We start from the raw sequence: 25,880 nt of genomic DNA, 5'->3' as shown, positions 1-25,880 counted from the left end.
CGAACATGTCACTGTTCATTTTTCAAACACATGAATGATTCAAAGTGTATGTCAATGTCCAGACTCTGCCTCTTGATTAATAACACTACATCAGGCTCTCTGCACACTGAATTGTATTAATTGAAGACTATTCACACTGCAATGGATACAGCTGAAGCCCATCCAATCTGCACACATTTTCACTCATTCAAGGCAAACTAAGATTTAGGAGTATTTCCAATGCAGTAGGATATCTGCTACAACCAACTATTTAGCCTGGTTCACTGGCTACAAGTACCTTGAATGTCTTATTTCAAGTTATTTCACGAAATTATAGTCCCAGTGGTCACGCAACATCCTTCATCAGCTAAGTCATAGCTGGTTACATTTACTCATTGGACAGATGTTTTTGTCCAGATGTTTTCCACTGTATTGTATTTACTAAGAAATAAAAATAGTGACCTGGGGATTGATTGGAGAGAAATGTTTTGTGCTTTTGGAATGCTGCTTTCCCAGCTGCTGGGATAGCACAAAGAAATAAATAACATAAGCTCAATTCAGACAGCAAATGCCATGTTTAAATTGATCATGAGATGAGATGCGTCAAGATCTGGGGCCTTAAGTTTCCTGGGACAAATCCTGTAAAGCATAGGACCGTAGACATTTCTCACACAGCCTTGGGTAGAAGAGGACAGATGGCTAAAGGCTATTAACTGCCAATAAAATCAAAATCTCACTTATCTAAAAAGTACGTGACCTAGAGTGGGTCAACAAGCCTTGGGCCAGTTTGCTGAACAGTGCAGGGGCCACACAACAGAGACAGAGATGCATTCAGTTCAACTATCTAAGGACAGGATGTTCAAATCTGTTACAATTTGTCAAAATAAATGAAATTCAAGGACTAAAATTCACACACCCACTACAAACACGGTAGTCTATTAGTCTGAATTCTAAAAATTTGAATTCTAACCTGTGCAGCTAACAGAAAGTGTGAAGGTGTGTTCTGGAACTGGACGTTATGCAGCTCTGTCACACATGCGTACCTGTGCACCAGTAATGTGCACCCTGAGTGTAGACCTTTTTCACAGCAGACATTTTGGCTCATCATAGTCGGAAATGCACACCTGTTATTAATGTCCATATCAAATAGATCCCATTTTGACACCTTACACACAGGCACACTTATCCTCAAACCTTAATCCACTCATTAAAGTGACACTAGTGAATTCCCCGGAGGTTAGGGATAGACTAGATTACAGAATGAATGAGAGTCTAATCCACTTTCCTGTAAAAACCGTATATAATTGACCATAAAGGTAGTGCTATACAGGAAGCTTGGATCGTTTTATCTTGTCTGATAAAACACTGATGGATTTAGAAGACCCTCACTTCCCCCTCAACACACACACACACACACACACACACACACACACACACACACACACACACACACACACACACACACACACACACACACACACATACACACAACATCCCAACGAACAGAGGATTAGTGGTATTACTGTACACTATTCCCCTGAGGTAAGATCACCTGGTCTTCGGCATCAGCGAAGATCAAACACATGTTGGCACTGCTTTAAATCCCACCTGTAATGGGGTCTCATATTTCTAAGCTGCTGATAACAGCGTTCAGTCACTCCAGATTACCATGTGAAGGGTGTATTAACTACAGGGATGGCACACAATGAGTGTGGGGGGCCCAAAACTGTTATCATCAGCCTTAAAATTGATGTGCAAAGCCTTGGTGTGTATGTGCAGTCAGCAGGTGATCCTCTATCCGAGGGGTTCTCAAACTTATTACTCAAAAGGTCCACATCTGGTTTGTATTTTCATTTAAGGTTTTCGTTAAATGGGTGAACTATGAATAATAGACTTTTTGGCTTGTTGCAAGGTGATAGCAAGCTAATTGACAGTCACTCTCATCCTGGTGAGTAACGTTAGATGAGTGCATTTAATATCCTGCAGGACTGATGCCAATTAATGATCTATGTACCACATATGTATCATTTTCTATTAGTTTATCTTTTTTTTTTTTTTTTTGAGTCATCCTGGTAGAATTGAGTGCCCATTCATCTTCTTAAGCAGTAATGCTGTGTAATGCTTTCTCATATTTGCTTCCTACAGTCTGCTGGTAGCCATTGGGAGCATCCCTGTACCCTAACAGTACTGTGCTTGTGGCACCTGCTCTTCTTAAATGGAGCGGTTAGAACTAATGAGTTATAGACTGAGGAAGGTACTACAAAAGTTCATTCATTCATTGCCTTTCTCATTTGCTCATCTTATCCAACCTCCTGACACTCAATTTAGTATACATAATGGCATTTTTTAATTTTAGTTATTCACAAATTGGCTGGTATTTTGCAATTTTGCCCATCATTTGAATATGGTTATAAAAACAATGTACTCGCCAAAGTAATTACTGAGATGTGGGAATATGACGCTGGAAAGAAGTCTGATGAGCCAAGAATGACAAACTGTCAAACAGTATGACAGGTTGTACACAAGCCAACAGTTTTGGGCAGGTTGTCTGAACCCCTTTATTTTACTTGAGAAAAATGAGTTCAAGAATGTTTTTGGTTTTCTTCAAGAGTTAGAGATTAATGAGCCAAAGGAGAAACAGACAGATTGGCACAGTATCAGCAGTAACAGTTGCGCTTAATTTTGCAGTCTGTCTTAGTTCAAACCCTCACCAACATCTTCAAGTGGTCAATGAGATCGCAGCTACAAGTGGCACAAATGAGTTTCCTTCACAGGGTGTCTGGGAGACAGGGTGAAGATGCATCCGGAAGGAGCTCAGAGGTTAAACACTGCTCCTTCACACTGAAAGAAGTTGGATGTGCAGAGTGCTGAGAGTTAACCAAACCAGGAAAACTGGGGGGTGTAAAACCAAAACAGTGAGTTTAAAGCTGCTAAAATACTCTGCAGACTTCAGTGCCTTGTTCTTTGTGGGTTCATCACTATAAGTGATACCTTTCACATTACATATGCAGTCATATGATCCTTTTATTTTATTGCAAAAAACTGGTTTGTGAAGCCTTAAAGGTTTTCGGGGGATGTCCAACAGGAAGACAATCCAGGGGTGGACACAGAACACACTGGAACATCCTGTTTGACCTGTGACTGTCTCAGGATCCCTCAGGAGGAGAGGGAGGACGCAGATGGGGAGAAGGGCCTGAAGGCTACCTCACACTACCTCACACTACCTGCTACACATCTGTAGTAATCCCTCATAGCAAACAACTGCAGGAGCGCCGGTCGGTCAAAGCTTAACTATGAAGTGGGTCTTGATAGTGTGATGGCCCCTCACAGTGGACAGCTTCAGTAATAAGAGTTAGAATTAAAAAACTGAAATGTGTTAATATAAGACAAAGTGCACCACAAAAAGCTGGTCACAAGCTAAAGGCTGTCGTTAACACTAAGGACACACTGAAGGACATGAGTGTTTATGTTATTTTGTCTGCACCCGAGAATACTTTCAGTTAGCTGTACTGATGACTCGTCACTGGAAAGCACTCTTACCAGTGTGACATAAAATCTAACAGCAAGTCAAAGCTTGGACTCTAATATAAATTTCAGCTGGGTGTTTTACAAACTGCAGTGGCAATAATTAGCTACCTTTTCCCTGGCTGTGGCTCATCACAAGTCCACAGTGAGACGCAAGGACGGCGAAATCGGGTATTGTTAAATTCGGCTTAATTAAAGCAGCCAATTAAAACACTTATCACATTAGTCAGGTATGCTCTAGAGAATGTATGCATGTAACTGGTTAAAAAAATGAGGAAAAGAGCAGATCACTATCTATAGCTGCTTATTAGTGTGCTGTGTGTGCATGTTCATGTGTGAGTTGGTGGGTGTGTGTCAGAGGCTCCAGGGAATAATATCTCCTCACTTTTGCAACTGCAAATTAGTTTGTGACTGTGTGTGTGTGTGTGTGTGTGTGTGTGTGTGTGTGTGTGTGCGTGTGTGTGTTCGCATATATGGGTGCTCATGTATTACTCACATTATGGGGACATGAATCTGTTAACACAGTCACATTGCAGGGGCTCATCATCCTTATGGAAACAAAACTCAAGTCCCCATAATGTAAATAATTAAATTGTAGGGTGAAGACTTGGTTAAGTTTAGGGTAAGATCAGGTTAAGGTTAAAGTTAGGCTAAGGTTTAGGGTTAGCCATGCAGTCGTTATGGCTATGCAAGTGCATGTAATGTCCCCAAAAGTGATGAAACCTAACGTGTGTGTGTGTGTGTGTGTGTGTGTGTGTGTGTGTGTGTGTGTGTGTGTGTGTGTGTGTGTCTGTGTGTGTGTGTGTCTCACCTCACATTTCCTTCTGTCATGGCGGCAGCTTGGTGGAATTGCTCCTTGCTCTCTTTGTATCTTTCCAAATTCTAAAGACACACAAGAAGACATAAACAAAAATCATTAGTTGAGCACCTCATGTAGACAAATATTTTAAGAATTTAACATCATTAAAAGAACTATTTAAAGGAACACTTTGCCAATTTAGGAATTTCCCTTCTTCACTTGGAAACAGGTAGCATGGCTCTGTAGACAGGTGATAAAATGCTGCCCAGCCCCAGTTAAAGCACAACTTGCCTTTTTTATACTCATTCATTCATCTTTGACAGCATATCTTTAATGGACCCTTTATTGCACACCATGAACACACATGCAGCATAGTAACTCATCATTTGTAGCGTCTTCCTTTTCTCCCTTGACTTCCCATTTCATGCCTTCCAGACTTTACAGTATAAGCCCCTTTGTGATTTATTAACTCTGACTTTCACCTGTGTTTTTTTTTTTGTAACCAGCGCATTACTTTACTGGAGCCACAAAGGAAACCCCAGGCCCAAACTCACTCACATTCTTTAAACACAAAACTTAAGAGTGTGGAGGAAAAGTCTATAGGAAGGCTTTGCCATTCCAGACTCCTCCAGTGAAACCAAAGCTCAGCAGTAATGACTTGTGTTACTCATACATTTTTTAAGAAATCGTGATTTCTGACTTTGCAGCTTGCCCGGTGAGCGCCAAACGCAAACCGAGCAGGCAGCGGTATTATGATAAAACAAGCAGCTAATCCACAACAACTGCAGTCTTTCCTCTGCTGATCCTCCTTAGGCCTTCCAGCGCCAAGCATCCCTCCCAAATATTTAACCAGCAAACTGTACCAGCTGGGGATGGACGGATGTCGGGGGAAGAAAAAAAGAGAAAAAGCTGGAGGGCACATGAGAGAAGAATAAAGAAAGAGTAGCAGCAGAAGGCATGAAGGTGAGAGGCGAAAGAATAGAGAGTGGAAAGAGAAGGAAGAGAGAGAGAGATTTGTGAACTGGGATTTTTTGGGTAAAGCAATTTGCCCTGACTATTTAGGGTTGGACTGGGCTCTGTATATAATAAGTCTGCGGATGTGTCCATATAAGAAGGTGTGCAAGGTACAAAAGGAGTCCTGCCTGTGACTGATGTACGCTGTCACTCATACAGGGGCTGTTAAAGGGACTACACACAAGCCATGAATGGCTTATGATGGCTGGAAGAACATTTAAATTTTACAAAATGTTCCTCTCAGGGGCAGAGCAGTGGGTGCTGAGCGAGGGGCCAAGACTGGCAAGTGACAGGCCACAGCAGCGGTCTTGGTCATGCCAAGTGACAGTCTGACACACACAGTTGTGTTAGATGCCACGACCAACACTGAACCACGATATTGTTTGCAACTGTGCGGCTAATAATAAAAATGAATTCATTTCGACAGATGGGGCTTTAAGCCATTCAGTCCAAATACTGAAAGTGCGCATGAAGAAAAGAGTTGCACTTCAATAAGAACAAATTAATGAACATTTCTAAAGAGCACTGACACTAAGGGCTCCATTTTAATTTGGCTATCACAAAGCGCGAGGTATTGTGTTCTGCATAAACAGGCAGACAACCGAGCTACAACCGTCTGTGTGTGGAGAGCAGCACATCTCCAATCAGAGGCTGGAGACTGATCAACTTATCTGGCCTGCTGTCTTCAGATGGCTGCAGGGAATTAACGAACTGAAGGAGAAGCTTTTCATACAGACTAGAGCAGCTGTAGACAACAGCAAGAATCTCATATTTCTGCTTTACGTGTGATTCTTACACATAAAGTGTTCCTGCTTTAACCACATAAAAGGTTCATTGCAATGCTGATTTATTCAGTCTGATGTTGTTTGACAGACTGACAGCACATCATATTTCCATGAAAATAAGAATGAAAAGAAAGAGCTGCCTTGTCTGAAGGAACCTCCCACCCGTGGCACGGGCAAAGACAAGTCCAAGGTGAAGAAAATACGAGGTCTGAGTGCTGCTTGGCTGGTCATTGTGACACCATGAAAACAGCCTTAGCCTTATCAACTCTTCCTAAGCCATAGGGAAGGAGGGTGGAAGAACTGACTGAGGAAATAAAGCATCAGACTTTTGAAACAGTGCCTCAGTGTACCCTCATTAGTGCTTCTTCAGTGTAAAAACTTTACCTTTAGTGCCCATATGAAATGAAAAAAATCTGTGCAGGTGCACGGCGACAACTCCTCATGTGCAGAGGCAGAAATTCCTTAAGTATATACATACACAGTTTACCATAAATGAACACAGACATGCCTTTAATCACACATCTGCAAATGAATACGTCTGGCTGCTCTGCCGACTCATTAGACCTGTCAGTGAAAAGAAGGGCAAAGACGTAGCGCAATTTCGACGTTTGTTTTGTAATTATAGGCCACACTTATGCACATCTGTGGCTATTTAAAACAACCATATTGTTCATTCATCTCCTCTTCCTGTACCTGCAGTTTCTCAATCACCACCATTAAACGTCAGGGAGGTAATGAATAATTGACGTCATAGTGTGTCAAAAACGATCAAAGCCATCATTAACACACACTCTGACAACTAAACGATAAGATATAAAGAAATAAAAATAGATACTAATAGCAGTAATTAATCCAAATTAAATGTGTTTTTGCCTTTGATCACACAGGTCACACAAAAAATGTTTTATTATTCAGATTGCACCTCACCTTAACATATCACCCTGAGCTCCATCTGCAGGGCATGAGTTTGGTCTGAGGTGCACTGCACATCTTATTTTAATAAATACCAGTTTAGTGTGTGGTGGAATGCGTGTTGTTGTTCCTCCACATTGTTTATACAGGACATCTAGCCTCAGGATTAATCATGAATATTGTTGCCAAAAAGGCCAGAAGGAGATACATCATGGAGAGTGAACGACAGTGAACAAGGAGAGCACATGTTGCTCGCTGAGACCATGCAGTAACATACCGTGATTTTATGGACACATTCTACTACTGTCATACTAGAACATTACTGGCATCAGTGTTGGCTGTGTTATTTATTTTTCTGGATATGAGCAAGTTTTTGTAAATCTGGCACACTCAATTCTAGTATGCACATTTTAAGCAGCTAAGTATTTAGCTAAGAGTCTTAAATAGAAAAATGTGAAGCCCAGAAATGTCAATGTCAAATGTCATTTTCACTGAAGAATGAATTTTCCTTTTACCTTATTCAAAGGGACAAAGGAAGATGTGCGGCATCACTGGTTGCCATGGTGATACTTAAGGGGTGTTTGCTTGGTTTCTGATCCAGCAGCTGGCATCATTTTTCACAACTATTACCATCCCCCTCTCACTACTGCTCAACATGTTTCCTCCCCTCCTTCATTTCTGCTCATTTAAAGCGTCTTTACCTCAATATGCAGAATATACACTGTGCCCTCATCTGCAGTCATTTTCCATAAGTCACTGCTCCTTTGTTATCCTCTGTAATCAAACATACTCATATTATATTGGAATTATATTTGCCACAGAATGAAGATTACACTGATTTGCTGTGAAATAAGAAAAAAAAAAATTTGCTCTACAATAAAATCTGTTCAGAATAAAATTAAAAGATATCAGCAAAAATACTGTTATTTGCCACGACTCCCATCATTTTGTTTAAGTCCTTAATCTCTGCCATCTCAGTAGCCCATTCTTCCAGTCCATACCTGCAATGGCCTTTGAGAATTCTTAATTCTAATTGGCTGGCAGGATTCACTTGTATTAGGGCTGACAATTAACCATTTAAAGTTGAAACTGCGATTTGGAAGAACTGACAGAATTTAAAATCTCAGGAGCTGCATTTTCAGTTGTAAATTGGAAAAACGAAGATCTGTACTCTTACATAGCCAGAGAGATTATTATTTTTATGTAATTCTATGACACAAGGCACAGGTTAAGGTTGTGATAGTGCTTAGGTTTATTTCTCGGTTACATATTAATTATGTATTTTGGGTATTTCACAATAAAGAAAGATAGCGGCAACGTGGAGCTGCAGTTTGGCAGTTGCTGTGGATCTACATATCCTATTACACCAAGGAGACCATAAATCAACAACATTTGAACCATTCTGCACAACTGCACAATTCTAAGAAGATTGTGCTGGATTCATGGTGTGCTTTTCACACAAAAAAATTATACATAATTAGACCTAATATTTACTAATTGATTACTGGCTCATCAGGTCTTAAATTTTCTCTGATTGCAAGTAAACTGATTAAAACCAGAATCAAAAATAAAGAGGTTTTTTAATGCATACTCAGTACATCTTCTGATGATATGGAGTGTGGCTGTAACACATTTACCTGCAGAACTAAATCTATAAGCGGAAAGATTTACTGTGAGGTTCTGAAAAAATGGGAGAATAAAAGGAATCTACACGGGTTTAATGAAAACCTGTAGAAACTGATGAAGATTAGAGATTCAGCATTAAGGAGATGTAGAAGAGACAAAGATATGCTGATTTGTAAAGGCCTGAGGAACAAGAAGTGAGATAAAGTCTCTACAGCTCCTTTTTATCTACAGGTAATGTAAGAGGCAAAAGGTAATAGTAAATTAATCTGGATAAATATTAATAATCTGACAACGAGGGACCCACATTTTCAATACATCTTCAGCTCAAGGCATAGAAAAATGAATTGAAGACAATACTTTTGTTTTCTTGATTTTGTTCTTGAGTTAATTAAAACTTTAAAATGGGAACTGGATGTTGTTCTTATAGATGCAGAAGGTCAGGTTTCTGATCTGGTTACGGCCAATGACATATATATACTACAGTAGGACCTAAAGACAGGAAACATGGCATTGTCACTCCCACAAACCACTAAAAAGTCAGTAACTCTAGACCCATCATCCTGCCAGTACTGTCAACGGTTGCTGAGAAAGCTGTCACTGAACAGCTGACTCAACACAAGCAATTTTGGCTTACATCACATGAAGTTTAGCTTTACAACAAATCATTCCACCAAAACAGCTACCTTACACGTAACAGAGCAAAGAAAGCAGTTGGCAGATAAAACGCATGTTCTTATCTAAAATCAGTGTCCAGCCCCCAAATGACATTCTCATCGAGGGTGAAAAGACTGACTTAATTACTGAATTTCAATATCCTGTCATAATAATGGCTCAAAATTTTTTGAATTCTTGAAAATTTTAGACAAATTAGAAATTGTCTGTATGAGTGCAGTCAAGATTTTTATGCACTCTCTGATCCTTTTCCATGTATCCAATTTCCTTAAATGTTTGGGACAGGCTACAGAAACAGTCCTTGGACACAAACCTTAAATATTCTGAATAAAAAGCCAGTTAAGTAACATCACTAAAGAAACACCATCTTCTGAACTTTAAGCATTTTATGTGACATTGTGTGTCTTGCCTATCACATTCTAAATGGCTTGGCCCTTTCTCCATGATGTGACTTTGTTTTCTTTTGTTTGGAAAACTCTATAAAATCATTAAGAATATCGACTATAAGAGGCTGCACTGCATCCTTTCATTTCAGTGCATGTGGAGAGTCAGCATTCTCTGTGAAAGCCACAACTCAGTGGAACACCCAACCAGATGACGTCGAGTTGAAAGGTCTATCACTAGCTTTCAAACCAAATTAAAAAGTCTGCTAAAAGCAACTCAACTACCTCACCACTGACTGCATTTTAATTTATCTAACCTGCATTTGTTGCTGTCATGGTGTGTGTTGTGTGTGATGGACTAAAGTGTCATGGGACTGGATGTAAAACCTACCTTTGACTATGTGACTAAGTTTGGTATAATACATCAAATGGTAATGCTGTTTAAAAGGATACAGGTTCCATTACATTAAATCAACAGCTGTGCAGTAAGAACCATATTTGCATTAATCTGGACATCAAAAACTACCAACTCATGGCAGGAGAAGGAAAGAGGACCAACTACCAATGAATGAGTCCTTATCTCAACAAAATCTCCTCTTCAGGATCCCAGGAACAAACAAACTTCTCGGTTTGAGGCTCAATACAAAAGTTTGCCAACAAAAATTAACCCAAGTGACGCCTTTTGTTTCGAATAGACAAGCTTTGTGATTCTCTGATGGCTCTGGATTTACCTCACGCGTCTGGCCAGTGCCCTGCTGTCAGCTCCAGGGAATGGTCAGCAGTTTGATGGTGGGTCCACAAATAGAGAGGGTGGAGTTGGAGTTTCAGCCCTTTTTGTCAACCTCCTGCTTGGTCTCTCTAGCCTTGAGCCAGACTAGGTGTTCCCAACATGCCTGGCTCTGTATTTCCTCATGCTTTCCATCTAAATACGTGGGCAATGAATACTGGACCAGGGCTAGAAATAAAAGCGAGGAGAAAACTAAAAATAAATAATGATGTCTAAGACGGAAAACAATTGTTCATTACTTTTAAAGACAGCCATTAGACCTTGCAAAACATCAACGGAATTACACAGACCAGAAAAAAATAGCCAATCTTCAGAGTGTCATCAAGCTTAGCTGTGAAAAGGTGGCAACACCTGTACTTTACAGTCATCACAGCCATCAATAGTCAAACAGATTTCTGCTTCCCTGTAGATGACTGCAGCCATTCTCCCCACCTATCTACACGTTTACAGCTACCCTGCAACAATGGGAATATAGTTCTTAAACTCAGTGCTTGGAGAAAGTTAGACCTGATGTCAAGCTCAAAAGTAATTAGGTAGATTTATTTTGACTGTTTATTTCCGCTGCTGTTGGCTCATTACAGCAATGCAACTTTGCAATGCAAAGGGACTGCTGAACTGGAAAAAAACATAATTTGCAAGCTATCATATCAGGTTAAACAGCCTCTCAGCCAGGCTACAATTGGTCAGAGAGGAGCATTGATAAGGTTGACCTCTTGTGGCTAAAAGTTATTCACTGGAAGGATATACACACTTGTCAAAGCAGCAAAAGGCCTAATTTTTACAGACATCACAAACATTGGTCCACATGTGGGTGGCAGAAAACACACACACACACACACACACACACACACACACACACACACACACACACACACACACACACACACACACACACACACACACACACGGAGCTCTTTGATCCAACTGTAAAAGGAGAAGTCTTTTAACCCACACACACTCCCACTTCATCTAACGTTTTGGTCTGACCTGATGGTGGCAGTGGCATTCACTGAACAACACAAAAGATGGGGTAACACTATTGACCCTGGACTGTGTAGACTTGTGTGTGTATACACTCTGTGTGAGCTGAGAGAGATCTGTCTGTGTGTCATATTCTATGTCCCATATGCTGTGTGCATGTATGTATGTACGGACTTCCATCAACTTATGCATCATTCTTTTGTCTGAATATCTTATATTCTGCTGCACTGTCGCCACTGAGGGGTCACAGAAGTCACTAATGGAACGCCTAGTCAGCTAATCGTTCTAACTAATAAGTGTTAACATTAGCTGGGACCCTACAGCGCACATAGACGACAGCCTTATCCATGCTGAAATCCACAATTTTATGCTAGCACAGACCTGCATCAAATTCCAGCAGAACTTAGCTTGTTTAGATGTGAAAGAGGAAGGATTGGACAGAATGTTGTTGTTTTTTTCAGCAGACAGAGGAATGACAGAGGAATTACAATGTAAAACTACATTCTGAGACAATAAATTGAATTTTTTTTATGGAAATATGTTTATTTTAGTGCTGTCAAAAATATTGTGTTACTAACGCGTTAAGGCAAATCAATTTTAATGGTGTCATGTTTTTTATCGCAAGATTAACATTCTTTGTGACCGAGTGAACTTGTAGTTTTTTTATAAGTTGTGGCAACTACTAGTAACGTCAGAAAGGCTACAGGATTCGGTTGTAAACTGGAAACAAAACAATAGGCACACCCCACGCACGTTTGGTTTTGTCTACTCGCTAGTTGTAAAAGAGTAGGCTACTGGTTTGTGTGGATGTCAAGCGCGAAACGTTGGAATGGATGCGAACAAGATTCTGAATGGAAAGTTTCAAAAAGTTGCCAGATGGGTCGACTGACAAGGCCAAAGTTATCTGTGTGTATTGTCAGTGTGAACTGAGTTATCACTGTAGCACATCCAGTCTGAAATACCACTTGATGGCCAAACACATGGCTAATGCGAATTCTATATATTATATTATTATATATTAACTATGACATTCATGAGATTAATCGCAATTAAATATTTTAATCGATTGACAGCACTAGTTTATTTACTTTCTTGCTGAGTTAGGTGAGAATGAAACCACTCTCGTATGTATCTGTTAAATATGAAGCTGCGGCTAGCAGCTGGTTACTTAGCATATGCTAGCATAAGCAAAAACTAGCATACATTTAGCATAAGCTAACCAGCTAGCCTGGTTAGCATCTGCCTGCCTTGAAAGCTCACTAATATGTTAGCTTTCACTTGTACAAAAACCTAAAAATGACACTTGTAGTGTTCCTGGGCATTATATCGTAGAATATCTCTTGTCTGGGTCTAGTGATGTTCTGGAATCTCTGCACAGTGACAACAGGACTTCAGTTACTGTTCCAAGGTTTGACATTTCTGATGTTTTTATATATGACAGGGTAAGAAAGCAATTAAGTATGTTTTCCAAAATGTAAAACTTAACAAAAGAACATGGAACAGTAGTCATTAGTCGACATCACAGCTAACAAAACACTTTCAGTGCTTAGCTTGTAAGCTAAAGTTAGCATTATCACTTTGTTATTGGGTCTTGGTGGCCCTGCCAGCTCACTACACACTCTCTACTACTGGCTCACTACACATACTCAACCGCATACACCAGCCCACCCACTCAGAAGCTTTGAGGGCTTAAGAAGCATTTCTGATGACATTTTTGCCCCTTTCTGCCCCTTTTTTAAAATGTTAATGATAAATTTCAAAATCACTGCAGATTGATAAAATTAATTTTATGAGTTGGACGAAAACCCTGTTTCCAGCTGAGTAATTTTAGAAACTTGTTTTGACAGGAGTACTTGATGGCTACATAAGACAATATCATGCTGACATCAAGACTAATGCTAAGCTATAGATTATTTTGTACTCATGTTGTTTTTGTAACAATGATTTCTGACTGCGAAAAGGGATGACTTTTTTTGGTTTTAGTTCAGTTTCAAGAATTTGAAAGAGAAAATGTTCCTTTAACATGTGGGAGCTGACTGGTTTCTCAACTGCTCAAATGTGATTAAGCACAATGACCTGAAACGTCTCAAAGCTTAAAACTTACAGGACATGTAAAATTCAGTATAAAACATGCATTGTGATACGTGTTTGAGTCAAAATAAAAGCAATTCAGCAACATGTATGCCGACACCTTTAGAAATTTTGTGTCACAGCTAATCATCACATTTTTCTGTTTCACAGTGCTTTCCGATGGACACTTTGTACTTAAATTACAATAAATGTAGCTGGTTTGGATCTTGCTGAGTGTTTACCACTGTTGAAGAATATAGACAAGCACTTTTTTTTGCTCAGACAAAATAATGAGGCAACTGGAATGTAAGCCACAACTCTGCAATGTTTGGTAATGTTAACTTATTATGAAATTCATATCTTCATCTCCAGATGGGTGCAGCCTCAGTGGAAATATTGCTAACAAGCTAAACTAATAAGCAGATTCGAAGCCCTCGCTGCAGCATATTGAGCACATAACTTTCCACAGGATGAAAGCGTTAAACTTTGACTCGGTCTACATAGGGCCCAGAGTGCATGCATTTCCATAAGAAAGTGCAACACAGCAGAAAAGTGAAGTTTTTAATACAGCATTTAAAAAAAAAATAAAAACCTCACACTCGAGTGTAGTGTCTGTCTGTGTGTGTGTGTGTGTGTGTGTGTGTGTGTGTGTGTGTGTGTGTGTGTGTGTGTGTGTGTGTGTGTCTGTGAGTTTGCTTGCATGCTGTCTTAAATAAGTCCTCTGTGTCTCTGTTTGACCAAGGAAAAAAGGTAGTGCCATTGGCATTATTTGGAGTAAAGCAGTGTGTGTGTGTGTGTGTGTGTGTGTGTGTGTGTGTGCCTCTGTGGGCATGTGTGTGTTCAGTGTGCAGATATTTCAGGTGCACAACGTCAAGGCCCCTGCTGACAGCATGTCAAGCAACCTGTCAGACTTGGAAGAGGATTATTATCTCCTTCTGTACGCTTTATTTCCACCAGCTTCAAACTATACTATGACAAGAGTGTTTGAGAGGGAGAGCAGAAAAAGACAAAGGAAGAATTGGGTAAAAGGTGCATGGGAAATGAACAAAAGCTATTTACCCACATAAAATAAATATTACTACTGCTTTCCTTATGTTGACATTTTGCAAGTAGTGGAAAGACGGAGATTATCCAACATGTAGACTTCTGGATGGTCAAAACAATAGAAAATGGTAACTGAATAGAGCCGGATAGTGTTTCAGGTCCTCTGCATCAGCCGAACCACATATTTCATGTTTTCTTGATACAAAAACACTCAGGAATATCCTCATGCTGCACTTATCAAATGCATTTCCATACATATTTATTTATATCACAAAACTCAGCATCTCACCCTCTTAAATCTGGTTAATTGCAAACCTTTCTTTTAATTTGTTTGTCAAATACCTAATGTCAGAAGTTTTTGTGCCATCCCACTCATGTCAATGCAAAGAGTGAGAGAACATGAACATCAGCCTAGCTCACTTCTACTGGACTCATCTTGGTTCAGTTCAGCAGAGCCATTAGACAAAACTAAACCTCAAGCACTGAGAACATTTTGAGCAGTCAAACAGACCAAAACCAAGGCATTATGTGGCTTCTGGTGCAAACACGCATATAAATTCCTGCGTCTACACATACAGTACACATGCACCTGAGTATACTGTATGCATGCAAAACTCATCTTTCTCTCTGTGTCTGTCTGTCTCTCTTTGCACACACACACACATACCCACACAGAGGTCTGTCTACAAACATCCTAAGCCCAGCAGCAAACACAGCTTGTGCCACCCGTATGTCAGCCTGCCAGTCTTCGACTCCCTCTGCAAACCCAACCTGTTCCTAATGAGACTAACACAAATAGCCAGGCATCTGACACCAAGACCTGTGTGTGTGTGTGTGTGTGTGTGTGTGTGTGTGTGTGTGTGTGTGTGTGTGTGTGTGTGTGTGTGTGTGTGTGTGTGTGTGTGTGTTGTGTTTCCAATGAGTGGAGAGACTGCTCATCGAGGTAATAAATGTTTATTTAGGCTGACTGCATGGTAATTAGAATACAGATTTTGTGTTATAGCGATGTCAGCCCGTTTGTGCTCGTCTGTCTGTCATTTAAACTGGACAGCTAAGAATCATGGATGGAAGGAAGGAAGGAAGGAAGGGAGGAGGGAAGGGAGAGTGTAAAGAAAGACTTCTTGCTTCTCTTCTCTTCAGCAGACAGGATTGGACACACCATGCCTAAAAAGCCCAAACTTCAGATTTAACCAAACAGAAAAAAAGCCTATTGCTCGAGTCAGTGGCCACCAAGAACTCTATCCGCTTATGGTAGCTTATGGCAGACACTAAACATAACCTCTACTCACATGCACACACTCACTCATACACACATTTCTTTCACCCACTGTGTCACCCATCAGAGATTTATTCCAAACTTGGATTGAGCTTTTTTCCTCCTTTATGTTTTCCAACAGCAGTCACAAATAAGCAAAAGACTGACAACATGTAAATGAATACAAAAGCGAATATATTTAAGTCCAACTGAGTGTAAACAACTGGAACACTGTAGTGGTGGCACTCCAAAGTTACCGTTTCCCCATGAGACTCCAACTGCTCCCACCGCTCTCTTATTGCTGAACAGGCTTGAATTATCCACAGTAAACAGAATATAATGCTTAGATTTCACACATAATTTCCTGTAAAGGTCTTCCCCATCTAAGAGCTAGATAACTGCTCCCCCCAGAGAGCCTGTGTAAAGGTCCTTCTGTGTGGCGTTTGCTGAGACTGAGACTTAACTCAAGACCAACAGCTTCCCTACCTTTTCTGCCTGGTAAATGTCAGACAGATGAAAGGGAAGGAAAAAGCTTGTAAGGGCTCTCTGGAGATGCTCAGGCTGGCTAAAATCCCCTTGAATCACATTTACAGACAAGCCTTGAGCACTGCTAATACCTCAGATTTTATGTGTACTGCAGTGCAAGTCAAGGATTTCCTCATTTAAAACTACATGCAGCAAATACGTAGCACATCAACAAACTCATGTGTCCCACTGTCTCTGTCATCAGGCTGGACATTAACAGCAGTGCAAGATTTCTCCCACTCCATAAGCATTAACAGCTAACTTGCTAGCTAACAATCAACATTATGTGATAAGCAAAAGCAGCTAAACACTACACAGTATAAGCATTAATACAGGCGTGTTTTACAGTTTGTAAGCATATTGCTGGATGGTGTTAGCTAACATACAACAACAATGTGTTTCTGCGGGCACGTAAAGAATTTTTATGTCATAATTCTTTAAGGGAGTTTGGCATGATATGTTCTGCTGCGAGCGCAGGGAGCTTCCGCTTAATTCAAAAACATGTATATATTAGTGCTGTCAATCGATTAAAATATTTAATCGCGATTAATCTCATGAATGTCATAGTTAACTCGCGATTAATCGCAAATTAATCACACATTTTTATCTATTCTAAATGTCCCTTGAATTATCATTTGAATGCTGTTATCAACATGGAAAAGTGGATAGGCTTGCTTTGTGCAAATGTTTTTTATTGAAAACAACGTGTGGTGTTTTATTTCACACTAACATTCTCACTTTGAGCAGTCATTCACATTTGAATGAATCAAATCTCACACAATTTAACACTGTCAATAAACAGATGACAAAAAAAAAACTTACAAAAAAGCCCCTTCAACAACCCTTTCTAAGGGATCAAAACAGAGTGATACAAGATAAAGTTACAAAGTGCACATCATCGTAAACTAGGACTCAGGCTATAGTGCAGTTAAACCATAGCTTAAACTTTCCTTTCTTAAGTTTCCTTTGAACATAATAGCATCCATACGCCTCTGTCGAAAGCCATCCATTGTTGCCTGGTTTTGACAAGGAGGCAGCGGAGAATTCGCATTAGCCGTGTGTTTGGCTATCAAGTGACATTTCAGACTGGATATGCTGCGGTGATATTTCAGTTCACACCGACAATACACACAGATAACTTTGGTCTTGTCAGTCGACCCATCTGGCAACTTTTTGAAACTAAACTTTCAATTCAGAATCTTGTCCGCATCAATTTCGGCGTTTCGCGCTTGACAACCACACAAACTGGTAGCCTACTCTTTTACAGCTAAAGAGCAGACAAGACCAAACGTGTGTGGGACGTGCCTATTGTTTTGTTTCCAGTTTACAACTGGATCCTGTAGTTTTTCTAACTACAGCAGTGGCCACAGCTTATAAAAAACTACAAGGTCACTAGGTCAAAAAGAGCATTAATCTTGCGATTTAAAAAATGACGCTATTAAAACTGATTTGTGTTAACACGTTAACGCGATATTTTTGACAGCACTAGTATGTATATTTTCAACGTTTTATCACTGCCACAGAAACACGAGGTAACTGCTAAAGTACAGTAAGGTTGTCTGACATTCATTGACTGTGGTTAGTTGTTGGTTTGTTTAATGTTTTACTGTCTAATAATGTGAGTTTTTGATTACTGATGGTGGCTGATCAGGCGAATTGTCAGCTAATTGTACTCAGTTTGTAACGGCAGAATGCCCTTTGTGTACAAGTATTTTCCAAAACATTGTGTGCGTGACGGGGTTATTATGCTGCTGCTTGATGAAACTTAAAAGCTGAGCATTGCTATTGCCCTTTTTTTAGCTTCCGTTTTATAAGTTACTATTATTTTTACCTAAAAACAGCTGATATTTCTCTGTATGACATGACCTTCTCTGTGTAAACTGCTGCTTCTGCAGTGTTTCTAGAAACGAGAAGAATCTAGTAGTCTCACCTTGAGAAGTTTCTCATTAGTGTGTTTAATGTTTAACGAGTAAAAAAGTGTTTCAAGTCAGTTTTCTGTAATTTATGATCTCTGACTCAAATGCTGAAATGCACATGTGTTGAAGCTGTTCAGATTAATCTTGATCACCAGGGTAGTTAGCCCATTTAAAGACATATTCCATAACTGAAATATTACAATTAACATGAGCTGTTCACAGCATTTTGTGGAAAAGTAAAACATTCAGGGTACAGTCTTAATAAACTAAGAACAGTTATGCAATATACTGAGCGTTTTGTCTTCATAATACTTAATTTTCACTCATTGTTACTGACTGTGGTGTTGGTGACCACTTAATTCCAGGCCTGGTGCTGGACTTACAAATTCAAATTCAAATGTAAAAGAATATGGTGGTACATTGTCCCCACTGCATTGGCACTGTACACAACATTAAAAAAAAATCCTCAAGGGTAGTATTGTTGTAATGCAAGGGTATTAAGACCAAAACAGTGTCCCATTTGAAACGGTTTCAGTGTGAAGTGTGATTGTCTCTGTCATACCACCTATGAGTGTCAGAGCTTTGTTTTTACGGCAGGTGTATTGGACCACACAGAGTCAGCTTGTGCCATTCTTGTTGCAAAATTTCCATTATGAGAGTTACAACACAGACCATTTATGTCCATTCACTTTCTGCCATTGCACAGCAGCTGAGTGACTGAGTGACAAATTCTAAATCAAAGAGGATTTGAGAGTAAAAAACATTATTCTCCCATCATGCAACACTGTGGGAACATAGACTAAATTCTAAGATTGAATTATTTATTTATTTCAAATGTAAATGATACATTTGGTGTCGGAATCGTAGTTTTTATCAATATGATAACCTTCAGTGAAGGAAAGAAGAAAAGCATCAATATACAGTTACTGGCAATTCTAAACTTTTGAATGTTATTGGGTATGTGTGCCACAAAGTAAGTGCATGTGTGTGGGTGCTCTATAGTTTTATGCGTGCAGTGTGTGTAACTTTGAGCCTGTGAAAGCCTCTAATGAAGTCTCTCTAAACGCCTGTGTACGTGAGTGTTTGTGTAAATGTTGTACCCTCTCCTCCAGTTGTGCCAGCTGCTCCTTGTAGAAGGCATCCAATGCTTTCAGCTGTGAATCTTTCTTCTGTAGCTGCTGTGCCTGCAAGAGGGCACACACACACACACACACGCACACACACACACACACACACACACACACACACACACACACACACACACACAGAAGGGATTAAACACAGAGTAAAGCTGTGTTGTGAAGTTGTAAAGCCAACTTTTGGTTCAGTTTTGTTTTCTTCATCCATCCATCCATCCATCCATCCATCCATCCATCCATCCATCCATCCATCCATCCATTTTCTATACCGCATATCCCTTTCGGGGGGTGCTGGAGCCTATCCCAGCCGTCAACGGGCGAGAGGCGGGGTATACCCTGGACCGGTCGCCAGCCGATTGCAGTTGTTTTCTTCAGTGATTTGTAATTAGATTCCTTTAAATTTCGATGACAGTATTCTGCTTTGGTTCTACAGGATGATGTAGTATGACGGTGGTTCCTATCTGCTCAAGACCCTTGTAAGTGGTCACAAATTGTGACAGGTGACTGGTTCTGGAAGCGTTTATCCTTCTGCATTTCCATTTCAATTTCAATTTTTTCTTTCATCGATAGCCTCAAAGTTACTGAAAAACAGAAACACGAGATTCTCCCCCACATCACGTAATAATTCTATTCTCAGTTTATGTTCTAGTGATATTTTATGTTATGATGTTTTTACCAAGTTTTAGTTATTTCAACTTTCTGAGAAAGCATGTTTTGCCAAGCTTGGCATGGCAGACAACTCTAAATACTGCAGCATCCATGAGCCTTGACCACCGTTGCTGCTGAGAAGAAGCCAGATCCTCGTTGAACAAAATGTGGCGCCATGGTTGCCACATGAATCTAAAATCAACCCAGAATCCACAAGTGAATTGATTTAACCTCCGATCGATCGTTATATCAGTGTTCTCAGGGGCAGGGACGTACCTTCAACTTTTTAAATCAAAAAACATGTTGTCTAATACGGCTGTTTCACGCCCATCCACGCTGTAGAAACACTCTGACTGTGAGTCACGTAACACTGTCAGTTGGGAAATAATTAATTTCATTTTTACTTCCAGAACCAGGGGTTCCTCAAAACTCTGTTTCTGCTACACAAAATAATGTCTTCAAATAAAAAATGTGTTCAGCCTCTCTGCTAATCTTTACTTTTTTTCTTACTGGATCAGTATGTATTTTAAAAAAAGAGAGCCAGGAAATAATCAGGAACCGCTGCAGTACCATACACACCATCACTCCTCTACTGCTTTGATTTAATCCAGCCGAAGGATGTCAGCAACCCTGGTAATTTGAACAAATATATTTTCGTGTCATTTGTCGGAGCTGGCTGGCCTAATGGCAAAACATATCCTTTTTGGCTCTTTTTGTTTAATTTTAACTAAGGAGAACAGCTCTGACAGAAAGGTTTATCTCCCGCAGGAGTAATTTCGGATGGCAGGAACTGAACAAATGAGAGATGACTCCATATCAGACACATTATTCTTACACACACACACACACACACACACACACACACACACACACACACAGAGTAATTCTGATACTTGTTTCTGTCCAAGGAAATGTAAAATAAGCTGCCTTTGACCTTCAAAACGTGTGGTTTCATACCATGGAAAAAGTGAAGGGGCTGATCTGCGTCGTAGTCCCTTTTAATCCCTGTAATCATAACACACGTGTGAACATGTGTTATGATTAATTTGACTTCCTGCCATCTACATTACCTTGACATTAACATGGTATACAGTAGGTGGAAATGAATGAAGCCGGTGTGGATCAGGAGAAAAGCTAATTGATTTCTGGCAGACTGCATAGAAAAGATACAGACAGACAGACAGACAGACACACACACACACACACACACACACACACACACACACACACACACACACACACACACACACACACACACACACACACACACACACACACACACACACACACACACACACACACACACACACACACACCATTGGGAAATGCACCCTGTACAGATATGTGCTAGAGTAGTACAGCAAAGTGAAAGATGTCAGTGGTCAGACTGTTTTTAGGGCCTGGAGGCTCCTGCACATTTATATACATACACATACCACCATGATACCCAAAGACATCCAAACAAGTGGGCCAGAACACACAAACCCTTTTATGACTGTGCTGTGTTAACTCCAGCAGGAAGACACCTTACAGTGTAAAAAAAAAAAAGTCCCCAAACAGCGAGCCACAACCCTCAAATTACACCTCTTTGAAAATCTTCCCTTTCCATCTGCCTCTCACTACGCACCCACCCATCTACCCGTCCCTCTCCATCCACCCATTGTGCCAGAGTTTGTGCTGGTGCAGAGAATCATGCCACACACACCGTGTCACCACAGATCATGTGATTTTCAAGTAGTTATGAAGCACTGAAGGTGACGAGCATACACATGTTCACAAAAACAAGCGAAGTCACAGGCGTGAGAGAGCAGACTGACAGACTCGTACACAAACATGCAAGCACATCTTCACACTGACTGACAGGAGAAAAAACTGAAAACTGAGGGAACTACACAGAAGAAAGAAATTAAAAAGAGGAGAGGAAACAAAACAGAAGAAAGCAGAAAGAAATGAAGAGAAAGAGACAAAGGGGAATCATAGATGCAGAAATTGAACATTTAAACTTTGTCATCAGCTCTAATTTTTTTTTTTTTAGTTAGCATTTTCATTCAGTAAGCTCACTCAAAAAGGTCATCAGTTCTTTGTTAAACACAGTCCACAGCTGGAGACTGCTTGTGGCAAAATAAAATTTCAATTAAAAAAGTGTGATCAGTGGCAATTCGCACAAAAATGACTAATCGCAAGCCATCTCTACAGCGCTGAACTCTGGGGGAACAAAGAGTCAGAAAGTCGAAAACGGAGGAGGCGATGACAGCTTATTGGCTGTGCTGCACCACCCACTTTGATGTAGCCTCCTCTGTTGAAGTACAAACTGCTCCACACAAGAGGAGTTGATGGTACAAATACTTCTGAATAAACAATGTGAACTTAATGTCCCATAAGTGACTGAGCTATCGAGCTTGCTAACAACCAGTTAGCGAGCTCCCCAGCTTGGAGAGCTTTTTTCCCCTTTTCACTGACTTTTTATTGAATGAAATGATCTACAGCCTCTACAACATAATGCCCGGGCAGAGTTAATGGCACAGTGCAAAGAAGAATAGAAAAAGCTTGGAGAGTTACTGTGAGTGACTATGGCTGGTGCAATACGTTCCCAGCCAGCTAGCGCGTTAGCAGTTAGCCCTCTAGTCCTGCAAGTAATGCACAAAGCTTCTACACATTTTTTTATTATAAAATGTGTATTTTGTACTGCCTTTGTGTCAATCCTTCCTGTCTTATGCTGCACTATTCACACCATTTTCTTGCAACCTTCTTCTCCTTCTTCTTCTTGCAAAAAAGGAAAGTTTTATTTTTAGTGATTTATAAATACTGGCTCCACAGACAATTCAGACAGATGTATGGAAATATGTAGGATAGAGAGAGATGAAGAGAGAGAGTAAGATGGACTGATGGAAGGATGAGGAATGGGTAAACAAGTGGGAGAAAGGGATGCAGCTATTTGGACGGATGGGGAGAAAAGAGCATGGAAGCAGGAGACGCTGAGGACTGAGAGTGGAAATAAATGTGAAGAGGAAGGGAGCAGGGACGGGTTTACTTTGCTTTCAATTCAATCAAATCAAAGAGGATTTTTTTCCTCCGCACACATTTCCTTGTTTCCCTTGTAAAGGATTTCATTTAAACAGAAATTATTGGGAGTAATCAGCGCGGTGATTGTAGTTTCACCCTTTTTAGGTGACATTCAACAAGAGGACAGCGATGAAATAAAACACTGTGAGGAGTGGGATGGATGGATGGATGGATGGATGGATGGATGGATGGATGGATGGATGGATGGATGGATGGATGGAGGGAGGGAGGGAGGGAGGGAGGGAGGGTTTGAGGGTTATGATGAAGCTTACCATTACTTGCATCTCATCTGCTGACTAGAGAAGTCAGGAAATAGAAAGTAGAAAGAAAAAGAAAAGAATAGACAGACAAAGACAAGAAAGAGAGGAGGAGGAGGGAGAGAAGCATAAACGGTGAGGAAATACAGCTCAACACCAGACACAGTGCTTGGCTTAGGGCTGTTAAATGATTCATAATTTACTTAACTTTACAGCCATCAATTCCAATTAATCACCTTATTGATCAGATGAACCTGCTTCAGCTCACACTAACAATTAGAGAACATATGTATGTATTTTATCTACAAGACCATTGAGAGGTCTATGTCCAAACAGATTATATGGAAATGATGTTGCATTGAAAACTTATTTCAGATGAACTTCTTCAACCACACACCCAGTGGCAGAACACATCTCCATATTCATGAAGTTTGTGAAACTTAGAGAAATGGCGTTTCAATTCCAGCAGCGATCCACAAGTTTGCAAAGAAGCCAAATATGCAGCATCTTCAGGGAGCGTGTATAAAGTGGTGCATGATATTTATATACACGGAATGTTTGGTTTGGATATTCCACTTATTGTCAGCATCACAGAGCTTCAATAAAGGTGTGTGACAGAGCAAATAATATGTTATAGTGTGAAATAGTGTAAAGTACGTTGGAAGTGTTGGACAGTATTGTGTAGAATGTTAAAGATTCCCTCCAGACGGCAAAATACTCTGCTTTGAATAATAATAAGCATCTGACAATTTCTTTCCACCCAAAAAGTTAAATTACCTTGTTAGAAATTCTCAGAATTACATCTTCCTCTGCTACCTTGTTGAAAAATTCAGAATCTATGAATATGCAAATATTTTTCATTTCAGAAGTTGAACTGCTGAATAAGATGACTCCTTCTCCACTGAACAGTCCATTCTCCGTGCATGTGCCCTGGAGATTTCAATGTTTCTGCATCACACTGGTGTAAATTGCATATACTAGACCAAGGTTGGCTTCCACACTGGTTGTGATATCCCACATCCTGGCTCATACATGTATGTCTTATATTCAGGTTTAGAGTGAGTACAGAGGAACGTTCCCCCCTTCAGGAGATGAATGCGAAAACAGCCTTCCGGTGTCAAGATCTGCACATGCTTCTGTCTGCACAGTGAAGCTCAGACATACGAATGAAGCAATAAGCAAAACGCACTTCAACATTACCAGAGTGTCTAATGAGTGACTCCATGAGCCCACCTCAGGTTCCAAACCCAAAGCGAACTCACGGAGCAACAACCACACCACCGCAGAATGGACCTGAACAGACGAACACTTATAACAAGTTCTATTCTCATTTTTCCACTCAATATAAAATCTTGGTAAGCTAAAGACTTCATATTTCACAGAAGTGAAATATGAATTTGCCAGCACAAAGAAAAAATGCATTCAACTTTGGCCGACACTAAAAAAAAAAACCATGATGACACAAACAACCGCATCGATCGCTTTCATTTTCTTCTTCTCAAATGTACCCACACTTCTCTTACGTTTGCGCCGTCCAGATGCAATCAAAGCGACGGGTTAATAGATTTTTTTGACTCAATCCTCATTGGTCAGACACGGCTGTTGAAAGACTCTCAGAAACAGCTCATTTGGAAAGAGTTAAACAATCAAAGTGCAGCAGTTGTGCGTGCTAACAGAGCAGCATTCGGCCTGTATAAACAAGGCTCCTCTTGTTGCTTGCCAGTAAATACAAAGATGAGCATTTTGGCACTGTCACATCAAGAGATGATTCCACAGATTAGGATCTTAAACTATGCCAAAACTCATGGCATCAAAATGTATCGTTATAATGACAACATCTGATGTTTCATTGGAAAAGTCACCGTGTAGAAAGCTGAAATAATAACTGTAAGTATCTCTGAGACTGGCAGCCAGTCAGACCTTTTGACTCCACCATGCAACATTTTACACATCTGCTACACCCAGCAAATTAATGCCAATCAGCATTTTTAAAGCACTATTGTCCCAGGCGTGAATAACACCGTGGCACTAAAAAGCAGCATCAGTGCAGGAAGGTGAAGAGAGTCTACACGCACACATGCACGCACACACAGAGGGCGGAAGATTCATCATAGTTATCAGGGCTGCTGAACGCCAAATCAAATCAGAGCAGATCATCTGTGTTTCATAAACAGACCTTTACTGAGCAGAGACAAAAGCGAGAGGGCTTCTGATGAGAGAGATGGTTCCACTGTCGGCTGAAAGGTGCAGCTGTGCACGTTACTGCAGGTGAAAAGAGGGGATGAAACTGTTCATGTCCTAATTTTATATGTTAGACCAGAAACTGTTTGGCGGGGATTAAGCGGAAACAGAATGGATTTAATTAAAAAACACAGCTCTCCTTCCTATCTGTGTCTCCCTCTGTGTTGGTCCTGTTTTAATTTGCAGTCAGAGAAGAAACTGCGAGTGAATCAGATGACTCCTCTGGTGTCCCTCCAGGGACCTGTGAGTCTATGGTAGA

The 25,880-nt window shown here is 40.3% G+C and overlaps 1 protein-coding gene across 2 annotated transcripts in view; it reads right to left on the bottom strand.

The window, feature by feature from the left end:
* chchd6a (coiled-coil-helix-coiled-coil-helix domain containing 6a) overlaps positions 1 to 25,880 on the bottom strand; it is a 77,921-nt gene that overhangs the window by 31,155 nt on the left and 20,886 nt on the right. Inside the window, exons 5-7 of one of the 2 annotated variants that reach the window (XM_070968279.1) lie at positions 23,396 to 23,419; positions 19,374 to 19,457; positions 4,316 to 4,386 (exon numbers count right to left, since the gene is read on the bottom strand). In XM_070968279.1, coding sequence (XP_070824380.1) covers positions 4,316 to 4,386; positions 19,374 to 19,457; positions 23,396 to 23,419 — 179 coding nt within the window. The remainder of the gene's footprint in view (positions 1 to 4,315; positions 4,387 to 19,373; positions 19,458 to 23,395; positions 23,420 to 25,880) is intronic. The other variant, XM_070968280.1, reaches the window with a different exon arrangement.

This window comes from Chaetodon trifascialis, chromosome 8 (genome assembly GCF_039877785.1).
Source record: "Chaetodon trifascialis isolate fChaTrf1 chromosome 8, fChaTrf1.hap1, whole genome shotgun sequence".
Taxonomy (NCBI): domain Eukaryota; kingdom Metazoa; phylum Chordata; class Actinopteri; order Chaetodontiformes; family Chaetodontidae; genus Chaetodon; species Chaetodon trifascialis.
Note: the sequence above shows the minus strand (reverse complement) of the source record. Positions and strands in the feature narration are given on the sequence as shown.